The 13,117-nt window shown below is 34.6% G+C and overlaps 1 protein-coding gene across 2 annotated transcripts in view; it reads right to left on the bottom strand.

Annotated features, from left to right (window-relative positions):
* LOC136027942 (fidgetin-like protein 1) overlaps positions 1 to 13,117 on the bottom strand; it is a 71,446-nt gene that overhangs the window by 42,637 nt on the left and 15,692 nt on the right. For both annotated transcript variants that reach the window (XM_065705411.1, XM_065705412.1), the window contains exon 4: positions 3,200 to 3,375. In XM_065705411.1, coding sequence (XP_065561483.1) covers positions 3,200 to 3,375 — 176 coding nt within the window. The remainder of the gene's footprint in view (positions 1 to 3,199; positions 3,376 to 13,117) is intronic.

Genomic DNA, 13,117 nt, shown 5'->3' with positions numbered 1-13,117 from the left:
TCAGCTTATATCAACTTACCTTTGCACTAACTGAGTTTTAACTTAGCTTTCCGTCATTTTCTTTAGCCGAGTAATTCTGTTTGACAGTAATCAAACTAAGCATTACGATTAGTTAGGATAAGCCAGGAATAATTCCCTGACTTTTCTGACTGTGAAAAATTTAGGACGGAGAACAAAGTGCTTTGGGATGGAGAAGGAGGAGATGAAAATATTCAAACTAATTCCGTAGCTCGTTTTCCAGATGGACTTCCTTCAATATATTAAAGATAAATAGCCTAGTTAAAACAATAAAAATATCAGGATCTAACGACTAGACAAAACAGACTGCTTCGATAAATTAGAATTAGAATTATGAATTAGAAACAGAACTGACAAACCTGACGGTTAGTGAGACTAAGAGCTCAGCTATGACTTTTTCCCTCCTAAGAGTTGACAGCCAAGCTTACGATAGTTCCTTAGTACCAACGAATGAAACGCTGAAAATACTAAGAATACTTTTTGAATCGGTTTAGATGGGATTCGCACGTTGACTACCTGAACTAAAGGTGACTCACTTTTACATTTTTATTTTCCAACCTGAAGAGGTTTCCTATTTCAATTAAGGTTTCAAATTCTAGTTCCTGCACTTGTGTTAGACCTTCTCCTTAATATGCGTGTCCGGCATGGCATTCAGGTGTGCCGAAAGAAAAATCCAACAGATTTGATGTGTTACAAGAGAGAGGTGTAATTTTCACACTTGAAAACAACTACTTAACATACGATGATCCAACTAAACAACTCAACTTGACTTCTCACAATAGTCTTAGACATGAACTCATGTATCGTTTTAGACCAAATGTTTGAATTCTCCAACTTATCGCGGTTTATTATCTTGCCTTGAGAGCTCCCGTATTAACGAATATACACTAGACTCCGACAAATCAAAAAGAAACTGTCCAAAATCAATAATTTATCCAGCTTCTAGTACCGAGAGACATCTTAATCTATGTCCCTTATTTTACTGGGCATTTTACTGAAAACACTTGGGAAAATATTTTATCTTTGACGTAGTTTATTTTATGGAATTACATGTGAGTGTTTTAAAATAGATTTTTCGGTACTGCGCGTTAATGAATTGACTGTATATGTGACGTTCCTGCACTAGCGTTTGCTATTTTGGTTAATTCACCGTCTAATCTTAATACAAAACTAGATCAAAAAGAATAACTTTATTAAAACACATAATTCAAAGCTCAGTTCAACCAAGTAAGGACAAACAGTTGCTTTCCGGGCAAACTTTTGTTTATATTTGCGGAAAGAAAGTGAGACAAAGCTGTTTTGTATTTCAATGCTTTCTAAGATTATGTCTAAGTAAAAGCAAAATCCTATTCCACTACTGCTTGTGCGAAATAATAATTATAACCAATCATAATACTTAGTTTAAAAACTACGTTAAAAGCAATTAATGCAAAGCTAAGTTACAGCTAAGAGCAAAGGCAAGCTAAATAAGCTGAAGGTTCGGTTCAAATATCTTAATCTCCCCTCAGACAACCTACTTGGTTGTCTGACTGACAACCTGACTATGAGAAATCCTAACACGAGCTTTAGATGAACTAAAAATATCGGTTAACAAATTAGACTTTTCATTTTTTTTTTTTTTTTTGATCAATTGTCAAGTAAGACCATAAATATTAAGACAATAATAAATAATGCAAAACTTTAATTCTGTTCGAACCCCAGCATTAATTAGGCAAAGTGACTTAACAATGAAAGTTGGGGTGAAAATCTCCAAACTTTCCTGCCCCTAGGACAGCGGCACTTCAATTACAAAGAATCTGGACCAGTTAAGAGCCTCAGGCTATTTACATTTTATGGGGTGAGATAAGGGTTATTTCAGGAATTTAAATGAGATTACATTGGGATAGATATGTCAAAGCGAATACACCAAACAAAATTTGAAAGCGTATTCGTAAAGGACTGCTGCATAATACCTTTAACCTACTGTCTTCTCTTATTCGACATTTAGAGACATGTACTATGTTTAATTTTATCAATGAAAAAAACAAACAGACAAGAACAGGAGAATCAACAGCACTTGGTACATGTTTTACATGGGTACAGAGAACCCAAAGTCCCCAAGGTTTTGAAAAATATCTTTAATTGTAATGAAAAAATACCTTTTTTTGGCATTTTCATTAAAAACCTGAAAAAAGCATTAATCCAGTTCCAGTTCCAAAATTTGTATACAGAGTATATGAACTAACAATTAGCTATTTCACCCTTTTGACTCCCCATAAAGTATCTTCAGTTAATCAGAAATCCCTCATCTTCGTCTGTAACCAAGCCCCTGGAAATAAAGATGTCATCCTGTAAAGTAATAACCTAAAGATGTCATTACTAATGCCCCGCTTTCCCCTAGATTTTTAAAATACCTTTCTTTTACATCGCCATAAGAAAAAATCCTTGTCTCACGCCCTACATCTTTCCGTTTTCGTGCCCCCTGAACTAAGCAAGATAAAATGAACTTCCTTGTCAAAGTTTCAATGACAATTTCTAGAAACAATATCTCCATCTCCCCTTCAAACTTGCCTTGCTTCACTGCTTTACCTGCTTTACTCAGTTTCGTTTTTGCAGGTCAAGAAGGGTCAGAAGATTTTTAGCGGGTCACAACATTACGTCAATGATATTAATTTTAACGGAAGTCCCACTATTTTAACTAGGCTCGAGCAAACAATGCTAAGCTAAATGAAAACTAAGCTAGTGCAAAGCTAATCTAAACTAAGAAAAGGACTTGGGGAATCAGCTCAAATAAGAAAAAATGAGAATTTCTGAAAATGACATTAACCTAGCTAGATCAAATGATTTATAAATATTACAGAGAGTTCGTCCATACCGATATCATTCATACTAATACAGAGGAAAGTTATACTAAGCTAAAAATAAATAGTTTGAATATAGCCATCTCCCCTTATCCCAAAGTAGTTTACTTTTCTTTCTTTTTTCATATCAGGAACGTTTAGGTGATTTTTTCATAACAAGCACTTTTTTTGGTAAAAATTTTTCTTCTACCCCCTCTTGGCCTTATCCCAACAAGCAAAGTTTCTTTTCTTTTTTCAAATACGGGATTATTTTACTCTTCGTTCTCCTATTAATTTCAGCTACAATCGTATGCAAGACATGCTATCAAATATATTATTAGAAAACTGTTTTATTAACTTACCTTAGACTCATTAAAGGCGGGAGTCTTATCAGAAGGATAGAAGGAACTTGTTTCAACTGGGGCTGTTTTCTTGGGCAGAACTTGACTTACTAGGACATTTTTTGGAGCAGGATTCACTGCCTCTTGTCGGAGATGGGGCATTTCAAATTTCTTGCTATCTTTCTTTTGGATAGGCTCTGTAAAAAAAACAACAAAAACAAAACAAGAAAACCTTCGAATCATGTACAATTGGCTCTAGCCTAACTTTGACACGTTGCAGCCGAACGGTAAACAAGCTAGATCTGAAACCCTGTGTCAATAAGGGCTGGGGTTTGATTCCTGGTGACGCTGATTATATGGTTTGGAACGGGGGTCAGCTGTGTGATCTGTAAGCTCAACTAGCGCTGATCCAAAAATAAATTGATACCTAGAGAAATCTATAGATATGGGCAGTGTCAGATGATTTGCCCCGAATCATGCATTAAAGTCCCGGACGAAGGCAGATAATCAGAGATCGGTACCTAGACTATGCGGACCATTGGTAAGCAATACGAAATTTTTATGTTATATTTGCTAGCCGTAGAACACTGGTGCTAAGGATGAAATACGCTAATAATAACCAACACCTAAAACAAACTTTTTTTTTTCAAAAGGAAAGGCAAAAATTAAAAAACAAGATATTCGCCATTTTTATTCTAACAGTCCAAAGAGTTTTGTTGGGAAACTCTCTTGTCCTTGGATTTTATGGTTTTGTTTTATCCCAACTCAGCATAAAATAGCTTTCAGTACGACCTGCAGTAGCTCATGGTTTTCCTACGTAGCTTGTGTGGAAAGACCTGGCAGCGGGTCCTTTTGCCCTCATTGGAGGTTGGATTCGGAGGTTACCGAATTAAATTTCAGGAGATCTGCAACGACTGAACGGAGCTTATGGATTAAACTAGGAGTTTCGTAGCAATGCTACAAATGAGGCTTCAAAAGTTTGTCACATAGAGACATCATAAAAGCGCATAGGCTAAGTGGTTTCTAGCCAATGAAGAGCATTTCATGTGCGAGTGTTATACAGAATTGATAAGGTTTTCATCCCATAAAGCAGACACACTGCCCGTCTCCCGCTTTTTCCACCTTAATTTATCCGTACCATCATTTACTTAACTCATTTATCCGCATTTACAGTATTAATTTCTAAGGTTGAAGCCTGAAGGACATTAAACTGATACCTATGTGAAAATTTTCATGTGACTGGAATTAGTATATTTCGATTTTGAGCTGTACGATTTTGAAAGGCTTTAAGTGCTATAAACTATTACTGTAAATTTATAATATATCTGACACAAGATCATACTGTATACCGAAACTTAAGGAAAAGTACCGTAGCGTATGGCCCTTTTTGACAGTCGGAGAAATATATTTTGATCCCTTCCTACAATCTAAAATTCTTAGTATTCTAGAAAAAATTTGTTTAAAAATTCAGCCATTCTAGTGTCTTACTGAAAGTCTAGATTGTATTGAGTTCTCCAGCAGATTAGCTCACATCAATACCGTCGTGGTAAAATGGAAGTACAAGACGACCTTTTCCTTTTTTTGTACAGTATGAGAAACGATGCTTCTTCTGATCACAACAGAACATATAAAAACCGGGACCTTGATGCCTTGTCTTGACCTTTCCAGATGATGTGTTCTTATCATTTTTCTTTAATTTTCAAAGAAGATTCGAACTGTTCAGTGGTCTCCTGCTACACAAATACTTGCAAACCAGCTACCTATGACCAGTTCTACAGATGAATGGTGACAGACTGCCGAAGATTGTCCTTTTCGAACAACCTTCTAGGGCTAAACAAAAGCAGATGGTTCCCAAATGGGGTGGGGGGATGTCACAAGGAAACATTTAAGGGAAACAAAAGCTGCTTAGGAGGGTGGAAAGAGGGATTGAGGAGGAGTGGGAAATGCTGTGTTGAGGTTAGACGGCTTGGTGCTGCAGTGAATTGTTAGTAGTAGTAGTAGTCAATTGCTTTGGTGTTCTCATTGAAGAAACTCTACTAGCTTCTGTGACCTATAGTCTTAGTTGTGACAATTGTAGATATTGATTTTGGTAGTTTTTATTTCTTGGTTTGGATTTTATTTGTTTTTAGGTTCGACGCCTCGTTTTCATACAGACGAAATATTGCGTCGCATAAGTTTTCAACTTTTCTTCCTACTGGTCGTAGTCACGTTTGTTTGTTCATCGTTGAGATTTCTCTCTTTGTTGTTCTTTATCATGGCTAGCCATTTCGGCAATAAACCTTTCATTCGTTAAGGAATACACGCAAATCAGTTGTCCATGGCCAATCCCCACCCCATGGCCAAAAAGTTTTTATCTTTTCTTTCTACCGGTCGCAGTCCCGTTTGTTTGTCAATCGTTGAGATTTCTCTCTTTGTTGTTCTTTATCATGGCTAGCCATTTCAGCTTTAAACCTTTCATTCCTTAAGGAATACACGCAAATCAGTTGTCCATGGCCAATCCCTACCCCATGGCCAATAAGTTTTTATCTTTTCTTTCTACTGGTCGTAGTCCAGTTTGTTTGTTCATCGTTGAGATTTCTAGCTTTGTTGTTCTTTAGCATGGCTAGCCATTTCCGCTTTAGAGCTTTCATTCGTTAAAGAATACATTAAAATCAGTTGTCCCTTGGCAATCTCTACCCAATGGCCAATAAGTTTTTATCTTTTCTTTCTACTGGTCGTAGTTCTGTTTGTTTGTCCATCGTTGAGATTTCTCTCTTTGCTGTTCTTTAGCATGGCTAGCCATTTCCACTTTAGATCTTTCATTCGTTAAAGAATACATTAAAATCAGTTGTCCCTTGGCAATCCCTACCCAATGGCCAATAAATTTTATCTTTTCTTTCTACTGGTCGTAGTTCTGTTTGTTTGTCCATAGTTGAGATTTCTCTCTTTGCTGTTCTTTAGCATGGCTAGCCATTTCGGCTTTAGATCTTTCATTCGTTAAGGACTACATGCAAATCAGTTGTCCATGGTCCCTACCCCATGGCCAATACCTGCTAAAATGCAGCATCCTTCCATTATTGTCTGTGCTGTTTGCATAACAGTGAGATCTTAGCGTAAGAGGTTTTCTAGGAATTTTTTAAAAATTTACTTCAAAGTTTATTGATTGCTAATCCAAACATTCGGTCTTGTGACTTCTATATTGACTTTCCATACCGTAGCACAAACTTACGTAACAAAATATTCTAAGTAGATGTCGAGTTTACTTGGCACTACTTACGTTGAGGGCGAAATTTGCTTCACAAAACTGCAAGACGAAACGCAAAGTCTTAAGTTATGGTAGTATGAATTGAAACCACTGTCAAAGTTATATGATAAAGCAAGGAGCTTTATACAGGAAACAAATTGAACTCAACTAACCCATTACTTGACATACAGTGACTCTACATTCTTCCGTGTGCGTCTTTCACTTTTCTTCAACTCCACGGGGATGTTCCCACAGCCCTAGAAAGCGCTCAATCTTTCGTCACTCAAAGGTCTTTGCATCATCTTCGCAATTCGAGAAATATTAATATTCCATTGCTCCATCAGTGAAGTCTGATTTAAATCCATTAACCGCTTGTCATGTCGTGTGGAATAGCCTGAGTCATCTCAAAAACTCAAAAACTCGTTTCATCTCAAAAACTCAAAAACTCGTTTGGTACCTTCAAAACAATCTTAATAATTGTTCAATGTCTTTCTTTTCATTTATTTACTTTTCTTATTAACAAAATGGATACCTCTGGGCGGGGTTAGAATTTTTTTTTGTGAGAGGTGTTTGACATGTGCACAGCATCTCCCTTTGCTTGATTTCAAATATGCAATTTGAAATAGCTTTAATCTATGTTCAAGTCCTCTGTCTAGGTTGTGATTTTGAGGTGGGTGATTGTATACTTATTTTTGCATTGAGTCTCGTGTACGTATTATGTTGAAAACGTTTTTTTTATCTATTTGTTTCATTTTTTCTCTCCTGTTTTTTTTCCTGGTCTTAGAGCCTTACGGGGGAGACTATGTTGACGTGTCTTATATAGTGATTCAATTGATTAAACAAATTGATTGATTGGATAGTTTCTAGGGTAAAGTGGAAAAGCCAGGATTTAGATGTTTTGGCCGATCAAAAAATACCCAAATAGGGGTGCATGTGAATAACCCACATCATGAACTTCTAATGACTTTTCAAGACATAAATGCACTGTCTTAGATTGGATATTCAAGCTAGAAAATATGAATCTTCAAAAAGATCGTGCCAAATAGTTGAAAACCTACAAAGCGTCACTCTCAAAAAGGAAGATTGGAAACTCCACATGCCATTACACTAAGACTAAAATACGTGTGTTCAGTGTCCTACTGAACTTAAAAAGCTTTCAATTACATTTTCGGAATTATACGATAATCCCACAGTCAAACTTGTTGATAAGAACAGCCAGATTTACAAATGATGTATTTTTTCTACAGTCACACATTTTCTTGACGATCAAAATTTGACTACCAAATTTGACAACTTTTTACTAATTTTTGTTTTTACCAGAATTTTTACTAAAATTTAACAATAAAATTGAAATGGAATGAAATTGGTTCGAAAAGCTTATATCAACACTAATTCATTTTTAATTACTGTCTTTTAGGGTCTGCACTAAAAATTCTAATTAATTGTCTACTAGTGTATCGGCTAGTGATTAACTATTTTCTCAACTAACCCCAAGCACATCTTAACTAATCAAAAGATAATACCTTTAAGCACCGTGGACAGTGAAAAAGGAATCTGACTACTTGAATTGGTTCATGGAAAATCAACATAACCTATATATATACAAAAAAAAATAGGAGAATCAGGAATTTAATAACTAATGAAAAAGATCTCAATATACAGTTGTGCATTTTTTAGCACTAGCAGGTATTATATAAAAAAAAATAAAAGTGGTTAACCAGCAAAAATTAAGCTAAAAATATATGGCAATTACAAACTTAAAAAGGCAGAGTTTTCAATTGAAGGTATAGTTGTCTTTGAGAGTCAACACTGTTGGTGTTTGAATTTTTAGGGATGAAAATCTTTGCCTATTTTATTATTTTATCTTTTTTTTCACAATCCAACGTAACAGCTGTGACAAAAAAGTGATACAGTCCCAAAAACTTCATAATTTCGAAACAGCCAAAAGAAAATCTTGTTTTCAGATGGAAAATTCTGAGAGGTGTCTTTTTCTACTGTGAATGGCCCAGCCAGTAACTAGCTTCAGGGTGGGGTGGAGGCAATGGGCCTCTATGACACAAGTCTCGACCCAGAGTGAATGGGTCCACCTCATCACAAAATCGGATTAAAAATTAAGATGGGTTCAGTATATAAACAAACTTTTTAATTTGATTTCCTTTGTGCTTTAGAGGTTTCTTTTTACTTTAAAACTTCTTTTGTGCTTTAAAGATTAATTTTTGCTTTAAAGCTTACTTTGTGCTTTAAAGCTTCCTTTGTGCTTTAAAGCTTCCTTTGTGCTTTAAAACTTCCTTTGTGCTTTAAAGCTTCCTTTGTGCTTTAAAGGTTTCTTTTTGCTTTAAAGCTTCCTTTGTGCTTTAAAGCTTCCTTTGTGCTTTAAAGGTTTCTTTTTGCTTTAAAGCTTCCTTTGTGCTTTGAAAGTTTCTTTTTACTTTAAAGCTTCCTTTGTGCTTTAAAGCTTACTTTGTGCTTTAAAGCTTCCTTTGTGCTTTAAAGCTTCCTTTGTGCTACAAGGCTTCGTTTGTACTTTAAAGGTTTCTTTTTGCTTTAAAGCTTCCTTTGTACTTTAAAGGTTTCTTTTTGCTTTAAAGCTTCCTTTGTGCTTTAAAGATTAATTTGTGCTTTAAAACTTACTTTGTGCTTTAGAGCTTCCTTTGTGCTTTAAAGCTTCCTTTGTGCTTTAAAGCTTCCTTTGTGCTTTGTGTTTAAAGATTTCCTTTGTGCTTTAAAGCTTCCCTCTTATACGTAATTTATAAAGATTATACTTGACAGTTGAATTAACAAACTATGTACACAAACCGAGCTCACTCAGACTCAGGCATTAAAAAAATTATCGTACTAACTTATTGCTATACCAGGTGTATTACATAAAAAGATATCGGATGATATGAAAAAGATTTGAAATAGAAATTTTGATATCGAATGAAACAAAGACTTTGTTTTTTTCCAAAACTGTCTAAATAATGATTGTCCCGTAAAATTAAGTTAAAATTGACACTCCTCTCAAACCTACATGTAATTGTATTGACCACCACTAGCCCCCCCCCCCGACTAAACTGAAAAAATGTTGAAAAGGACACAGTTTTATTGGTTTGAGACACTCCCACTTAGGAAATATTCTTTCATTTGTCAATTATAAAGATTATACTTGAAAGTTGAGCTCACAAACTAAGTCTGCTCAACATCCCAGAATGCGTGCGAGTCTGTAGATGCGCGTAATTTTGAACTTATCCACAAATGTGAGAAATTCATTTTTTCAAAGAAATTAATTTTTTTTTACAGACTTATGATTTATTCAAATAAACAATTTATTCAAATATGAATCAAATAATAAATCAATATATGTATCATAATCTATAATATTATAATATATTATATTATATATATATTATATATATATTATATTATATTATATTATATTATATTATATATATTATTATATATATATTATATTATATTATATTATATATATATATTATATATATATTATATATATATTATATATATTATATGATATATTATAATATATCAATAATAATAATATAAATCAAATATGATTTATTCAAGCAGGTAAGCAGTCACCATGCATCTAAAGTAAAACGGTTTTATTAATCAGACTTGATGGGGAACAGAATTAGTTAGAATAAACCCTCCATATGATTAGCACCCCGATTGTATTTAATTAAAATAATTGTATTTAAAATAAACTTTTGAATGTAAGTCTTAGAACAAGAAACACGAAACCTAATTTTAATGCAATGTGGGTCAATTTCATCTTTAAAATTTATATTGGATTCAAGACGCACACATTCTGGTGTGTTGAGCGAACAGATTAGCCTATATACATAATCAGGATAATCTACATTTCCTCAATAGTTAATGACTCAATATCGAATTTAAGTCGCAAACAACTTATTTGTTCAATAAGGAAGAAAGGGGTATATAGGTAAGGAGCAGGGCTCTGAATAAATAACCTACCCACATAAGCAGACGTTCCCTTCCAAGAACAGTTATAGAGGAAGGAGCACATGAGAGAGTAGAAGCCCAAAATCTATTGTCAATTTTCTTTGTTATGTGGACAAAAATGTTCTTTATTTTGGAAATATATCTTTTTCTATGAAACAAACAATAATTAAACATATCAACATGGTCTCTAAAAAAAAATGGCAGATTCGAATCTACTAGGAACCAAACTTACCATAGATTTACAATACATTTAAGAACTTACACACACAAAAATACCTTGAAAACAAAAACAGAGCATCAAAGCATAAACTTAAGAATCAGAAATAGTAAAACATGCAAAAACAAAGTTGCCAATAACAAAAAATAAAAATAACGGCTTTTCAAATCCGGGATTTTTTAGACACTCTTTATATATGTAACTTTATATCCTTATTTGTTCAAAAAACGGTTATATAATTTTTCTCGCAATCGACATTTTACCAATTTTTAGCCTTAAAAATGATCTAGGTAGGTCACGACTTTGGGAAAATTCGTTTTCCCCTCCCATACCACCTGTTATTTTTCAAAATATCGCCTGGTGACTGAAATAAGAGACCCTTGAACACAAATACTCGGAACACATGGCATTGCGGCGTTGTAGCAAAAATCGTACCCTAAGGAACTGAATCACTTGAACTTTAAGTTCAGATTATAGTTTTATTCAGATACTATAACGAGAATAAAGACTTCTTTTCTTTGCGGAATCGTACTGCTCTAATATGGATTTAAGTGGTAGCAACATTGGAATAAACTTCTCTCGATAAAAAGAAAGGCAGTTTTGTAAATTTCTTTAATTTATTTTAAATCTATAAATCTCTTTTTAAATTGAACCAAAAATTTGTCAGATATTTTAAAAACTTTATTGATGATTGCGTAGTTTGAACAATTCCAAAACAGATTTTAAAACCGTATTTCTTTACACCCAAGTACTTGGACCCAAGTACTAAATTTAAAATAAAAAATATTAAAGTGAGAAAAAAATTTCTTTATCTCACTATTCTACAATATCTTCGACTTTTTATATCCAGCCCATCCTCGGAAATGGGCATTAAATTCCCCAAGGATTACGCAGGGAATACGGCTTAAAATATATATTTCGGCAAAATTATATATGGGTAATGATATGGGTAATATATATGGGTATTGGATGCTATTGACCTCGATTAAAAATTGGCTTAGTATGAAAAATTTACCTCCGTAATTCGTCACTATATATTACACATGCGAAGTTAAACTTGGATTCACACAGATTTGCTGCTTTTTATATTTGTTTTTTTTTATTAATGTTATATATTTCTAAATTAAAGCCAGTTTCTGTCCAAAAAAAGAGCTAAGAGCTCATATGGCACTTGTGACGATGCGAGAAGAGCTAAGAGCCAAGAGATCATATGGTATGAGCTCTAACAAAATTCTATGAATCAATAGATTGATTTAAAATGGAAAATAAGAGGCTTAATGCCGGTCAGGATTTAAAATAAGAGCTCTGAGTCACGATGTCCTTCTAAATATCAAAATTCATAAAAATCCGATCACCCACTCGTAAGATATAAATACCTAATTTTTTCTAATTTTTCCTCTCCCTTTAGCCCCCCAGATGTTCGAATCTGGGAAAACGACTTTATCAAGTCAAATTGTGCAGCTCCCTGACACGCCTACCAATTTTCATCGTCCTAGCACGTCCAGAAGCACCAAACTCGCCAAATCACTGAACCCCTCCCCCCAACTCCTCCAAAAAGAGTGAATCCAGTACGATTCTGTTAATCACGTATCAAGGACATTTGTTTATTCTATCCACCAAGCTTCATCCCGATTCCTCCACTCCAAGTGTTTTTCCAAGATTTCCCCCTCCAACTCCCCCCAATGTCAAAAGATCTGGTCGGGATATGAAATAAGAGCTCTGAGACATGAATTCCTTCTAAAACTCAAATTTCAGTAAGATCCGATCATCTATTTGTAAGCTAAAAATACCCCAATTTTCACGTTTTCCAAGAATTCCGGTTTTCCCCTCCAACTCCCCCCAATGTCACAGGATCTGGTCGGAATTTAAAATTAGAACTTTAAAGCACAAGATCCTTCTAAATATCAAATTTCATTAAGATCTAGTCACCCTTTCGTAAGTTACAAATACCTCAATTTTAAAAATTACCCCCCCCCCCAATTCCACCAAAGAGAGCAGATCCGGTCCAGTTTCATCCTGATCTCACCGCTTTAAGTATTTTCTAATATTTCCGGTCCCCCAACTGCCCCCCCCTTATAATTACGCTTGATCCGGTTGAGATTTAAAATAAGAGATCTGAGTTACGAGGTCCTTCTAAATATGAAGTTTCATGAAGATCCGATCACTCCTTCGTAAGTTAAAAACACGTAATTTTTCAGAATTAACCCCCCCCCCACCCCCATATAGAGCCGATCCGTTCCAATTATAAAAATCACGTATGTAAGACTTATGCTTATTTTTCCCACCAAGTATCATCCCGATCCTTCCAATCTAAGCGTTTTCCATGATTTTAGGTTCCCCCACCCCAAACTTCCCCCAATATCACCAGATCCGGTCAGGATTTAAAATAACACCTTCGAGAAACGATATTCTTCTAAATATCAAATTTCGTTGAGATCCGATCATCCGTTCGTAAGTTAAAAATACCTCATTTTTTCTAATTTTTCAGAATTAACCCCTTCCCCAACTACCCCAAAGAGAGAGGATCCGTTCCGGT

This window comes from Artemia franciscana, chromosome 6 (genome assembly GCF_032884065.1).
Source record: "Artemia franciscana chromosome 6, ASM3288406v1, whole genome shotgun sequence".
Classification (NCBI taxonomy): domain Eukaryota; kingdom Metazoa; phylum Arthropoda; class Branchiopoda; order Anostraca; family Artemiidae; genus Artemia; species Artemia franciscana.
This window is presented reverse-complemented; position numbering and strand designations above follow the sequence as displayed.